The following is a 14,105-nucleotide window of genomic DNA, read 5'->3' on the forward strand; positions in this document are numbered from 1 at the left end:
ACCATCCCCTAACAAGGCTGTGAAAACATAATTACAAGAAGAGCACTACACTGATCTGATAAACCTATTTCACATTTAACCTGCTAAGCTGTTGTTAGCTTTTAAGATGCTTGATGCATTCACTTAAAATCTTCCTGTTCCAGCAAGAAATATATGAGAAGGTTAACAAGTTGCCTAGCTCTCACACACTGTGTTACCTATTTATGCTGATTTTTGGAGAGGGTTTAAATCTGACTGTTGGCAAACTGTTACCCCAGAACACTCTTATCCCAGAATTGTGTATCCGATTGGATTGGGGGGAACTAGAAGATGGAAATCCTGTTAAGCATATTGTGAGGCTAACACAGGGATCAGATGGTTATACTGCTCAAGCTGGCAATTTACTCTTTAATTCTCACTGCCAGTGAGTTAGCTCTCAGAGTGAATGCCTAGTAAACGGCAGATCTTAAAAATGCCGGGGAGTGCTTCTAATATCCATGTCAGCTGATGGACAGCAGGGTTGAAGTTTGTTAACCTCTTATTCACCTGCCTAATATTAATCAAGTACTTGCTGTAAGAACAAAAAATTGCCCCTTATCCTCTCAAATGCTCAAATGCTCTCAGTGCTTAAACCTAGAGAAAATGGACTCGTTCTCATGGAAGTGTTATTATTATCAAAGGGGTGTAATTCTGCTTCTCCTTACTGAAAACAAACTATTTTGTAATAATGTAACACAAAATACAGATATAATATCTAACGTGAGATTATTTTGGATTTTTTTTCAAGTGACTGACTATTTTTGTTGTAAATGCTATCATGGCTAATTTCTTGCTGTCTGGGCCTTCTTTATAAAGAAAAAAAATCACACCTAGAATTCTTGTTTAAAAATATATTTCAATACTTGGCTTTAAAAATAATTGTAGGACTTCCTTTAAAAAATAATTAGAAACCAGCTAAAATAACCTAAGAATAATTTTTATGACATTGTCCAAATTGTTGCATGTGTAGGCAGACAAGGAACTGAAGGAGCATTCTAGACTTAAAGGTAGTTTTCAGCTTGGGTTCAGTCTGCTTTGTCTGTAACTGCCTACAGAAACCTGTGACTTGAAATGTAATGAATAGATACAGTCTTGAAAAAAAATTACTCTGCTGGGATTTTTCGAGATTGTCTCAGTGAGGCTGAAGCAAATGCTTTGTAAATACAGGGTTGCCCAAATAAATTAGAAGTAAATTCTTGCATCAGCATCCATTTTTTGTCAGATGTTTTAGTCCATGTGAATCACACTTCAGGAAAACAACAAAAAGTTCAATACCAGGAAAAATTACTTCCTGAAGTAGAAGCAAGCCCAGCAATATGATAAGGATATATATTTATTTTTTCCTGTTTTACCTAACGAGGGAAGTTTGGAGAGAGAGCACACGACTTTCAGGACCCCTGGTATTTAGCCTTTGGTTTCTGGCACAGAAGCAGGATTGTTTTGTGCTGTAGTGACGTGTGACAACCACAATTCCTAAAGATGCTTTAATGGTTCCTCTCCAGAGAAGATCTAGTACTTCTTGACTGGATTTCACAGGCATCAGGCAGGGGTGTGTTTCAAATCATGCAGTGGTCTGCGTGTCACTCAGCAGTCAATACAAAAAATGGCAGAGTGGCAATGGAGGGAAAGAGTGACGTAGGAGACGAGTTATGAACAGAACAAAGTAATGTAGAGTGTATCAAATGGGCCTCAGTCTGTCAATTAGCATCACTGTTATCTGAGATGGTTTAGGACAGTGTAGTCCCACTTTATCCTGTGTGCAGAGAGGAATGTGTGAGTGGGGAAACACTGACACTCAGATTCCTCTGTCCAAAGGGGATAACTGTAGCCTGACAGCTCCCACTCGGTATCTGGTGTTTGTAATCTGAGCTACTGACACTAGATAAATGTTAATGCGAAAGATGGAGCTGAAGTCCACATCACCTTCTGTATGCTCTTACCCAGACTTACAGCTTGGGGTTACCTCTACGGCGAGCAGTGGAGAAGTCCCAAAACTGGGATTTGATCCATCCAGTATAGGATGCCTCAAGAGAGCATCATTTCATCATAGGCTACAAGGAATTGGAAGAACATTGCCAAAAAACCAACAGGTTTTGGCAGTTTATGTACTATTCTAAAGCTGAATTAAGAATGAGGAGACTCTTTCTCAATTAATTTCAAAAGCAATGTAAACTACATCACATCTTTTACAATTTTTGAAGTACCAGAGTGGGTTATCACTGTGAATTCAGCTCCATGCACTAAGGTAGATATCGCGTTAATGTTGTCACTAGACTTTTTGTCAGCACTGATTTGGGTCAGAACTTCCTTTGTTCCCTTTTGACAAAATCAATGACAGACATGGCTCAGATAATGGGATTTTATCTCCAGATATGTAAGGCAAAAAATTGTATTAGACCATTTTATTGCAAGTTCAAAAATTATGTTGTTTGCCAAAATGTAATGCTGGAATGGATTTGTACAAGTAGAAGAGAACCTGCTAAACTAGAGTCTAAGCAGGTTTTAATCCACTGTTTCTGAACACTGTCACAAGTGAGGAATCTGTGAGTGATAATCCTAATGTCAAGCAAGATACACTTGAGTGGAGACTTATTTCTGTATACTGGAGTGAACCAGACTGATACAGAACTTGGTAAATGACTTATCACAGATCACCCCATCTTTTTCCAAAATGAAATCTGTGTTCAGGCTAATCAAATTCTTTAGCTAAACCTCACTTCATTCCAGGTTTCCCCCAAAAGGTCTAAATCAGGAGTGCCACAAGCACAAGTATGGAAAGGGTGGTCTGATGGATGGGTTAGGAAGTCTGTCACTGGTAGACTGGAAATTGCAAGAATGAGCTTGAACAAGAAGTGGTGTTCTGGATTCTAGAGTTCTGGGCGTAGAAACAACCACCAGACTATACAGTGACACAGCTGGCTTAGAAACACACAGGATCTTGCCTTTGGGTCTACTCACAAGAAACTGAAAAGTAACCAGAGAAGGGAATGGGCAAAGCTGTGTGTCAGTGCCACTGTAATCTTCTGATGTCCTGGGTATGCAGAATGTCCTTTAAGCTTTACTACTCCTTAGGAGTTTTTTTTTTCCCCCAATCCTCAGCCTTTTGCTTGGTTGCAGGGTAGGTGCTCTAGTTCCTGCCTGAGTTGCAAGACATGCTGAAGAGGGAAGTGCCCAACTTTGTTCATCTTTACTAAATACATACTGACAAGGTCAGCAAATACTCACTGGAAAGGTAACAGGTTGCAACACAAGTGGCTGTTCAATGGGAAAGCATTACATTTACCACAGCTCTTGAGAGAAGTTTGGAGAGACTAGGTTGTTTACACAGCTGTCCCATTCCCAGTAGAAATCTGAGAATTAATCAGAGAGAACTGGACCCAAATAGGGACAAAGCTGAAGCTACTAAATTTTACTTAGCGTGGCTGATCTCAATTTAAAAGCCAATGAGTGACTGTGAGAGATTAAATACTGCTAACCATGAAGTTCCTTTGAAAATTAAATTGACCAAGAATTGTATGTTGGAAGATGACTGGGTTTATGTGTCCCTGAATCAAAATGGTTGGAAAGGTCTGGATTTAAAACTGTACAAGTTGAATTTTTAAATGTTCAGGTAACGGTATCAAACAAGACTGAGATGTTTTGGTCAAAACTGTCAAACTGGCCACATGCTGAAAGAGCAAATCAGTTGGTAAAATTATATTACCATTTCCATGCACACACACACCAGAGGTAACGGAAGCCGCACTCTGCCATGTTGGTGTCATCTATAGAATTTCACTCTGGATGTGCCTTTTTACATTGGAGTAATAATTAACAAAGCAAATGACAATATACCACTTATTATCTTTAATTGAACCATTTTAGGCCAGACATGTTTTCATATTTGCTTGTTTGGCGATTTTTTCATTAGCCTGTGTATGTATTTAAGGTATTTTTGGATGTGGAAAGGCAAATTATGACTGCGCTGCTATCACATTAAAAAAACCCTGTTGAGTAAATGCTCTTTTTTTTTTTTTTTTTTTTTTTAACTAACTTTTGAAATAACAGCTAGAAATATAGGGACTCAGATGCTGTCATTTAGGATGAACCTAAAAATGCTTTATAACCAGCTCATCCCCATAAAGTTGCGCTTTCTGGAAACACATATTCAGGTTGAAGTTCCACAGAAGGCAATGGGGAGTTTTGCTGAACTATCCAGACCCATTGTACCAGATGGTACCATATGGAAGTAACACTGATCCTTGGACTCTGTTGATTTTTAATTAGGTTTCTAGTAATTAATATAGTTTGCAGGCCTTGCATGAACTCTGCAGGTTACCCATTCACGTAAATGATTAACTGGAAAGGGATTAATTCTGGCATAAGTTCAACCAAAAAGAATTTTCCAGCCTGAAAATCTTCTCTATCAGACTAATATGTTGTAATAGAGAATTAAACATTGTTCGTATTTGTGTAGCTCCATTTAAGAAAGTGTAAGTCATTATCAGAGTGTGAAAAATATCTGCATTGTGGAAATAAATACACATTTGCAGTGATGGATCTATTAGTCATGCTTTTTATGGAAATCAACATGCCTATTCCATATGACAGAATAGCTGGGAAAATCTACTTATCATTGCTATTATTTTGGCTTTTAAAAAAAGAATATATTTTAGAATTCTACAGTTCATGTCTAGCAGCTCGTACTGGTATATGCAGGGCTGAAATTCTTATAACTATAAATCAGGGGCAGCCATACATCTCTGTTCGCAACCTGTTCGTTCAGCACATGCACTTGCTGGATTGTCCTGCCAAGTGTGCAGCCCTTTCAGCTCGGGCAGAGCCTGCCTTTGCATGCTAGCACCACAGTTTCATAACGTTAATTTTTGTTACATTTTAAAGAGTAGAAGTACAGTGAAACGTCAAAATGTTCCTCAAACTTTCCACCCATGAAAAGTCTGAGTTTAGGGGACTGTATAAGGTCACTCGGAGGCATATGCGTTTCTGAATGCAAGGTTTTAGCTGTTTCCCTATGTTCTCAGTGCCTCTTCAAACCCCTTCTGTGATCCATCTATGGTTGTACATAAATACAGAATTGAGGGAGTTGGATTTAGTTTTCATAACGCAGTCAAATGTGTTTTAAACAGCTGCCTCAGGAACTACTGTAGGCTGATGGGCTATTAAAATCAGAAGGTGGAATATTTATTTTGTGGGAAATGATGGGGATACTTGAATACTTTGGACCAAATTGAATCCTCAGGCATGCATATATCTCAGTGTAGGGAAGTCTGGAATTAATTTGCTCCAGGGAAATATTTCTATGTGGCACAATAATTTTTGAGAGTATAAGAATGTGTGGAAAATAGTGTTTATCCAGGTGGCAGCACACTGTTGAACTCTACCTGGAAGCCTAAGCTATGCTTCCCAGCCTAGGTTCTGCAGAGCACTTCCCAATAGTGAGTGCAGCTGCATCTATTCATTCATCCTTGGGGAACTGTCTTTCCAGCCCATCTTGTGTGCAGTCTCTTCTGAAGGATTTTGTGTAGACCTAAAGCTGCTCTGTGAATTGCCTGGATGTAAAGAGAGTCAACATCAAATTAGATACAGATGTTGTGGCACTAGCAACATACCACCAGTGCCAGCTGAAGGCTTCTCAGCTATGTAAGCACGTCTGAATTTTGCTGCCTCACTTACAAAGGCTTAGAACTGGGTCAGGAGATGGAGGGATGAGAGAGAGGATGGGGAGAGCTGTGGAGGGTATGGTTTGATGTACGTGGCTGGGCAAGATGAGGGCAGGGAACCTGGTGCTGCAGCAGGCCACTCTTCCCCTATCCTGACTCAGCAGCAGCTCCTGGCACATGTATTCTGAGTCAGCACAGCCCAAGAGCAAGTCACCTGGCACTGGCAATGTCAGACACAGGGCAATAAGTGTTTTTCCACCCCCAGCAATTTCTTGGCCCATGCAACTGCCTGCTTCACCTAGGCAGCCTGCAACAAATTGAGCCAAGCAAGAGAAGCCCATGGAGGCTGCTGCAGGCAGTGGCAATCACACAGAAAGGAGAAACGCAGCAGCAGAGATGCATGCTAAGGAAAGAGAGAATGAATAACATGGCAGTGATTCAGTCTCCTTTTCCCACAGAGAGAACAGTGGCCTCACTAGGTGTGAGCAAAGCAGGGGAAGGGAACTGCCTTAGAAGCAAACAAGGGTCAGTGTGTTCCTACATGCTGCAGGACTCGGAATATTAAATATTCCTAGCAGATAAGTATCCAAATCATTGCATTCTATATAAATATTGGACCAAGCGCCTCCCTGGTATAGCTGCAATGATTGTGTGACAGCAAGGATGGGTTTAGTCCAGTGTGTTTAGATTCTGTATTATTTTAACCATGTACTTCGGGTTTTGTTTTCCTTTAATGGATAATAAGGGCCCTCCAAAACAGAGTTGCTACTTTGCTTGGGTTTCATCAAAAGAGACACCACTAAAGGGAGAGGAAATCCCCAAAATGATACTCAGTGATTAAGTACATAGAATATAGGATTTCAGTGTTTGCAAATCCTTTTTTTCAAATGAACTTGTGGCACTAATCCTCTAATGGCATTATTTCTTTGGAATATATGCCGGATTAAGGAGTCACAATGAGGCAAAGTACAAAAATCCACATTAATCTCTCACTGGGGAATGCTGTGTGGGATGCACCTTTAACTATGTTGTTCCAAAATTGGTTCTGTTCCTAACCTTGCCCCAGGTCTGCACAGAGGGAAGAGTAGATATAAACAAGTGTGACACTGAGCACTTGGCAGATGGTCACAAACCATTTAACTGGATAGAAAGGGGAAGGCGTTTATTATTTTTAAACTCCAAAAGCTAAGCCTGTCCTGTGCTGCCCATGACGTACTGCCAGAAGCAGATGCACAGGTCTGCAAGGCAGGAGCAGGACACATGTTCAGAAGGATGCCCTGGGGGAGACAGCAACCGACACAGCAAGGCCCAGTCTATCTGCTAACAGGGGCATGGCTTGGCCTGGCTGTCAAGATATATTGCATATTCACAGCACAGCCTGGATCTGTTGCAAAGTAATGTTTCAGCCCAGCGCAGCCACCTCACTCCAGTTATGCTGCTTTGTTTTGGGATAATCCTGCTGTCCCCTCTTCCCTCATAGATACTGTAAAAAAGATAAAGATTTGCTTTCTAGGAAGAGGAAACTAGGTCACTGCAAAACTATAAAACTACCTTTCCCTTCTCACCGGATTACAGGATGCTGTCGTGGTGCCGTGAGGTATTTTCACTATCGTTCAGCAGCTTAAAACAGTGAAAGAATTTCTGAATGGGCAACACATCACCTAATATACTGATGCCAGAGCATCCACGTTAGTCCAGCCTAACCACTGTAATTGGTGTTTAACATGCTTAAGGGTTTCTCCCGTTCCAGGGAGTGGAGTTTATGGAGTGGAGACACATCGAGTGTCTTGGGCCAGCAGAGCCTGGCGCACATTCACAAATATGGGTTGCTTTGCGTCTTGTTTCATCCCTGGCTGCTCTGTTAATCACAAGAAGTGGAAAAGAGCTGTCGAATTCAATGAGGTCCTTACCATCAGAAATGCTTCGGATTTTCAGTAGTCTGCATAGCTGAGATTCCTGAACACTGTGAGGTGAATTAGCACACAGGGAGGTCATCTTTCCCAGTGGACGCAGGTCTGTAGTGAGATGCTGTTTTCAGAAACAGGGACAGAACAGCCTCTGCTGGTGTCAAAAACCCCTAAAACCAACTTGGAGATCCTTTCTGCTTGGGAATATGAATGTGTCCTGCATTTCTTCAGGGAAAGATGGTTCATCACAGTGATTTTGCACATTTTTTTTCTACTGTAAATGTTTCCTAGCATGGTACTTCTCATGGGCAGGAGGATTTTCCTGATATTTTTTTCTCTTAATCTTATCCTATTTGGTCATAGCAGCACCCTGTGCCTCATTCCACCCTGTCTGAATCACTTGTACACTGACACACTGAGTCAAGCCTGTCCTTGTGGCTGGTGCCTGCTCAGCTACTTTCAAAGCAGTCATTAGTTTTGTTTACCAGCTTTATCATTCCCCACCAAAAGCACTCCAGTTTGCATATGTCTTTAGTGTATACATATCGGTGGATTGTCCCTTGTATTTAAGGAAGCATAAATTATACTGCAACAGTGCAGACAAAGGTGAGCAGGTAATAAGGGAAACGGAATTTGCTGCATCAGGGGAGACAAGAAGAGTTTGCTTGGTTTAGCTTACAAAAGTGAAGACCTCATAGATTAAAAATAATCATCAAAATGAAAGAGATTCAGCATAGCCAGCCATGAGTATGTTTAAATTAGAAATTGTAACATTTGCCATCACGGAGATCAGATTCCAGGGCAGACAGACAAAAAAAAGTGTGGTGAAGTCTGATGTATGCACACGATGTATCAAATGATTGCGTTGTAATGTGTCATACTGTTGCCCACAAGCAGGTTGTGTGGGATGATGCAGTATGACCTCTCTTCTCATGTCTCCTTGCCCTAAAATGAACAGGAGTGCGCTAGTCTTCTGCATTCCTTTTTCTTACTGAACTATGCAACATCCTGCTGACAGCATGGCTTTGCTCAGCCTCCAGCAGTATCTCTGACCAGTATGGACAAAAGGGGTGGGAAAACAAAGAGCTTTTCTTCAGGTAGTCCTGTAACCTGATCTATAAGGTGACTCAGCCTCTTTTAACAACAGCTGTTTCAGAGCCATGCAGTGGTTAGGTGCGGTACTGAAGGCTGTGCTGCCACTTCCTGATTTCTGCCTTGTGAGGGGTCTGAGCTGTGGTATGATCAGAGCACTTAAATGGACTTGCCAAACTCCCCCAAAAAAAGACAGGCCAGGGACAGCGAGCTGACAGCAGAAGACAGTGCAGGGGAACAGAGGCATCAGGGAAGAGCCCACAAACCCCTTGTGCAGAGCTGCTGCTATCAAACTGATGAAGACAGAAACTCTTGAAAGAAAACTATGTGGAAAGTCCTATTAGGGAAAAAAGTGAGGTTTTGTTTGCATATTATGGCTTTCTTCTCCTGCAAGCCCTGAAAGCGCTGTAAAACCTGAAAGAGATCCTCAAGTGTAACAATGGAAAAGACAGGTATGTTTCTTTACCTCTTTATAATAATACCTCTCCACAGCACGAAAGCACAGCCAGAGTAACCAGCATTGCTTTCCAGCTCAGTAAATGTGCATATACGCCTATGTGCATTGTTTTGTATAATTTTTGTACTTATAAGAAATACTGCTGTGACAGGCTATTAAGAGCAGGACTTTAAACAATGCACCAGCTTTTTGTAAGTGCTCTGCCCATGAACACTTGTATTATGGCAGGTAACTTCCAATACAATATGAAAATTTACATACATATATATATATATCTCAGTATGTATACCCGCATTTATGTATACACACACATGCAATAAAGGTATGTTTATATAAAAACTGCATTTGCTTTATATTGACATTTTCCCCGACCCAGCTTTTGCTATAATAATGTGAAAACTATCTGTGCCAGTCATAGGGTTTCTGATACTTCTTCACGTGTTTTGTTTTTCTGGGAAGCTGATGCCAGTGACATTCTATACAACTGACGATTATTAAGATGATCAAGGTCATGCACTCTATGGATGACAGCAAATTGTGGAATGAGTTCTGTGTGTGAGGCTGTATGGGGGAAGTCGGGGGGGAGCCTGTGGGCGTACACAAATCCATTCACAAGCTCTGGTCTGTTGCAGGATTGAGGTCTGAGCATGGGTCATTCCCCCTACGGTCAACGGCACACAGTAGGACTTATACATATCTTTTCTACATAGTCTTGACAAAACAAAAGTCAATGAATGCCTGCTTAGTTTTTACAACTGCTCCAGTAATAGCATGTGTGTGCAGGTGAATGCTAGACTTAAAACTAAAGAAAGAGCATTAAAGTAATGTTTAGAGAAAACCAAAGCAGCTTCAGAATCTCCAGATGATGCTATAGCTTGTGTAGCATAAACAGAAATGAGGAAAGAGTGTGTAAATTGTAGAGTCAAACTTTACCTGTGAATTAGTCACTGAAACTGAGGTCACTAGTACTGAACTGGTCCGAACAAGCTATCTGGGGGGGCTTGTTTTCTTCCAGCAGTGGCACACTCCCAGTGTTCATAGCTATGATACCTGGCTGGTTTTAGCACTATTACTTTAGCTTTGCTCTAAGGTTAATGGAGTTTTGTTTGCATGTTCCACCCTGAGCTTGGGAGCATGTGACATTATTCAGGCAAGGATGTCCTTGTACTCCCTGATGCACACCACCTCTTCTCACCTTCCTGACTGGCCTTTGCTGTGAAGAATCACTTTGGTGTCAAACTTGACCCTCAGAACGGGGATATCTCAGCCTTCCTTCTTTAATGTGGCCACAAGACTGTGAACCAATCCTGGGGATTAAGTGACAGGGGAAGCAGCAGGTTAGCCTGCTTCAGTGCTCAGTGGCCAGGTGAGGTGGCCTTAGGGACAGTCTGCATTAACAAGGCAGCAGGGAGTGGTACTTGTACCATTGAGAGCTAGGACCACTGACTGCTGTGCTAATACTGAGCATTAACAGTTCCTTTTGAATGAGGAAAAATTAATTCAGAGTCTGGTCTACTTAACAGTGGTTTTCTGATATTAGCATGGAGGGAATGGTAGGAAATTCTCGATGTTACTAAAACTAATTCTTTCTATGTCTGCTTATCTCCTGAAAGATGACGTGCAGAGCTGCCAAGATAAGCATGAGGAAGCCATCACAGAGAGTTCCCCATTTGACTTTGTTATAAAACGGTTCCAAGGGAAGGGGTCGTCTCCTGGAAAAAGAAAAGAGCAGCCTTCAGCTATTAGAAAATTCTTCAGGGGCTTTGACTTTGGGAAATCTGAAGGCAAGGACAGAAGGGAAATCAAAGAACCAGAAATAAACCACTCTGAAGCTGGTGATCAGAGTGAGAAGCAAGATCTCTCTGTAGAAGGTAATGCTGGTACAGTAGCGAAATACATGTGCATGTGTATATATTTTAATTTCATAGAAAATTAGTTGCTTTTTTTGCTAGCCAAAATCCTGTATTTTGCTGCCTACAGTTTAGCCTTTAGACAGGATTTGCTTCTGACTGGAACATTATCAAGTATGTACCCTCTAATTTGATAGGTGCCAAGCAAGGAGTAAGATCCAGGTTGCTGAGGAGGGATAAAACTTTTGGGTCCCCTCTTCCTTGATCTCCAGTGTGAGAGGTCAGCGCTGGAGTCAGCTCTTTAGTTGCAGAACTTACTTGGTTTCAAAGTCAAGCTTTGAGCAGTAGCTTGGCTTGTATTTAAGGTCAGTTCTCTGTCCACCCTGCTGCTAAAGCAATCTGAAGACAACGAGAGCAGATGTTTCCTACCACTTGACACTGGTGAGGGGGAGGGGAAGGGAATAGAAATTCATCATGTATGTTATTTTGCACACATAAGCATAATCTTTACATCCACACCAGAGGAAATGAAGCTATTTTTAAAAAGGAGGTGGAAGGTGAGGCTTAGAACCCCATCCTTTGTCCTAAGAGTTTTGGGTAGGTTCGGGAAAACAACGGGAGGACAGCTACTGAGAGTAGGATTGTGATTTTGTGTGATTTTTGGCTGCTTTCTTCCAGCTATAGGCATTAGATGAAATTGCTAACTTGTTAAAGAGTTTAGCAATAAACGTAAATGCAATTTTCCTTGCTGTACAAACTGCATGGAAGAAGCAGCTAAGTGGGGGATGCTTTGCAAAGCCAAAAAAAGCAGGAACTGCCTTACATCATGTCTGAAAATGAACATAGTCTGTCACGAAGGAAGCAGCAGGTTCACCACACAATTGCAGGGCTACTTGGTGCTAACAGATCAAGTACAGACTGAATTGCAGCAGTGTGGCTACAGTGCAGGCACACGGAGCTGGTTATACAGCTTGTGCATCCAGAATAGCTGCAGTTCCGAGTTTGCAGTGAATTTCATGTCCTTGAACTGGCGGTGCAAGCATCCAAAGTCACTGGCATAAGGTAGCATGGAGATGTGCAACATCTCGCTCTGCATCAGGAGCTTTGTACTGATCTGATCTATAGTGATCTTATCACTCAAGTTATTGGTCCACACTGATCAACAACAGACCCTGGTTTAGTGACAGATTTAGTTCATTTCTCTTCACCTGACAGCCACAGACAGGTTTTACACGTCGTGTTGGTAGCAGAGGTAACCAGAGCCCTGTTTCTTTGTTACTCAGATGGACTTTCACATCTCATTTCTGCAGCGGAGTCACCATCTGGTGAGCAGAGATTTATCCAGTTCATGCAGAAACTGGGAAAGGAACCCAACAGCAAGAATCTGGATGTAAATAATTGTGCTTTAAGTGCAGCAGATGTAACAGAGCTGGGTAAACACACGTTTTATTCAACTAGACGTTTCATACCTTTAATTTTTATTTGCCTGTTCAGTTATTCACTCTCCTCTTTTCCCTTCCCTGTCTTTTATACAGGCCTTTTTTTATTTAACATTTCAGCTGGTGGTCCCAGAGAAATGTTAATTAATAAATTATATAAATTATGTAATATACATAAATATACAGGCAGATGATTGAAGCAGATTAATGTCCTTACACTCAAACTAAAGATAAGAAAACTGAGGTACAAATTAATCATGGCTTGATAATGCTGTATTGGTTGTAGAAAGCATCTCTGTATTAAGATGTGTTGACATCCAGGGTGTGCCAATAACATGCAAAGAGAATACACTATTTCTTTTGGTGTTTTTTTTTTTTCTTCTTTTTACAGCTTCTCTACTGCCATTTCTTCCAGATCTGGAAGAGATCAGCCTGTCCTGGAATGGTTGTGTTGGTGGGAATCTGAAAGCTCTCACTGTTCATCTTCATCATGTGAACTTGTTAAAAGTCCTTCGACTTAACAACTGCAGGCTGACAGCTGAGGATGTCACCTCCTTAGGTACAGGATTTCATTTGCATTTACTTCCAGACAGCTTGGGTCTAATGTAATCCATCTCATCTCTTCCTACATCCTACTCCTGCTGCTTGCACACTGGGCAATGTGAACTCCCGCTGTGACAGTAGAAAGAACTTGGGCTTATGAATGACCTTATACACTTGAGTAGATCTGCTGAGTTCATTCCTCAGGGTATGAAGCTTTCGTGTTCAGAAGGGAACAGAATTCAGTCCTATTTGCAGGAAAGCATGCTTTCAGTTTGGTTTAGTATTTCTTTGACTAGGTTTGATATCTAATGGTAGACAGCAGAACTGAAACAGTCAGTCATAACAGGGTCAGCTTAGGTCTTCGTGCTGCAGGACAGATGAGTGCTCATCACAAAAGATGATGGTCTTTTGGAGGAGATAAAACCAAAAGAGCTGCCTTGGAGCTTTACGACTTGTTTTTGCAAGTCTGGGAGAAGCTTATTTCTCTGTGTACTTTTTTGTTTGGAGTACCTGCAACCCTGCTTTCTGCAAAACATGAGATTTAAAGGTTTTAAAGGTGGTGTTATGTGCTCAGATTCTGATGCTAAGTTACTTACCTCTGGGTCTGGAGTTTACTCGGGTGAGTCTGTGATATGGATCTAGAAGGGCAAACTCAATCAACTAGGAATTATAAAAACTACTGCTTATTTTGCAAATTCTAAAAACCACTCTGAGTTATAAAGCTGGGGGTTATGTCATTCATATCCAGGCTTTTTCCAGGAAAGCTTCAGAAATAAAATTATATATATGGTGGTAGCTCAAAAGTCAATCATGCTATCTGGCGAGGAGGAAAAATGCATCTTTACAAAAGCTGGTGAAAATAATTGGTCTGTTTCTCATGAGGGTAAAATCATGTTTCATTTCCTTTTTTTTTTTTTTCAAATTTATTTCATTATTTTTCAAACCTTTTTCTCATACTTCTTTTTTTCTCTTCATTTTTATTGGTTATATTTCAAATGTATTTATTCTGCCTGTTCTTCTGTGCTGTTTCTTTTCCCCTTCTGGCTTAGCCTCTGCTGAGACAGACAGAAAACTCATCGTAGGACTTGAATTTGCCATCAAAATGTGATGCCCTTGACGTGTGGAATAGCAACAGTCTG

At 41.1% G+C, this 14,105-nt stretch overlaps 1 protein-coding gene across 6 annotated transcripts in view; it reads left to right on the plus strand.

Annotated features, from left to right (window-relative positions):
- The window catches only part of LRRC31 (leucine rich repeat containing 31), a 58,790-nt gene that overhangs the window by 33,604 nt on the left and 11,081 nt on the right, over positions 1-14,105 (plus strand). The window contains exons 1-4 of one of the 6 annotated variants that reach the window (XM_005440120.3): positions 8,724-9,129; positions 10,748-11,005; positions 12,268-12,417; positions 12,815-12,982. In XM_005440120.3, coding sequence (XP_005440177.1) covers positions 9,117-9,129; positions 10,748-11,005; positions 12,268-12,417; positions 12,815-12,982 — 589 coding nt within the window. In that variant the 5' untranslated portion in view covers positions 8,724-9,116. Of the gene's footprint in view, positions 1-8,723; positions 9,130-10,187; positions 11,006-12,267; positions 12,418-12,814; positions 12,983-14,105 lie in introns of those variants that run through there. The other 5 variants (XM_027806674.2, XM_027806675.2, XM_027806676.2 and 2 more) reach the window with 5 other exon arrangements.

This window comes from Falco cherrug, chromosome 11, assembly GCF_023634085.1.
Source record: "Falco cherrug isolate bFalChe1 chromosome 11, bFalChe1.pri, whole genome shotgun sequence".
Classification (NCBI taxonomy): Eukaryota; Metazoa; Chordata; class Aves; order Falconiformes; family Falconidae; genus Falco; species Falco cherrug.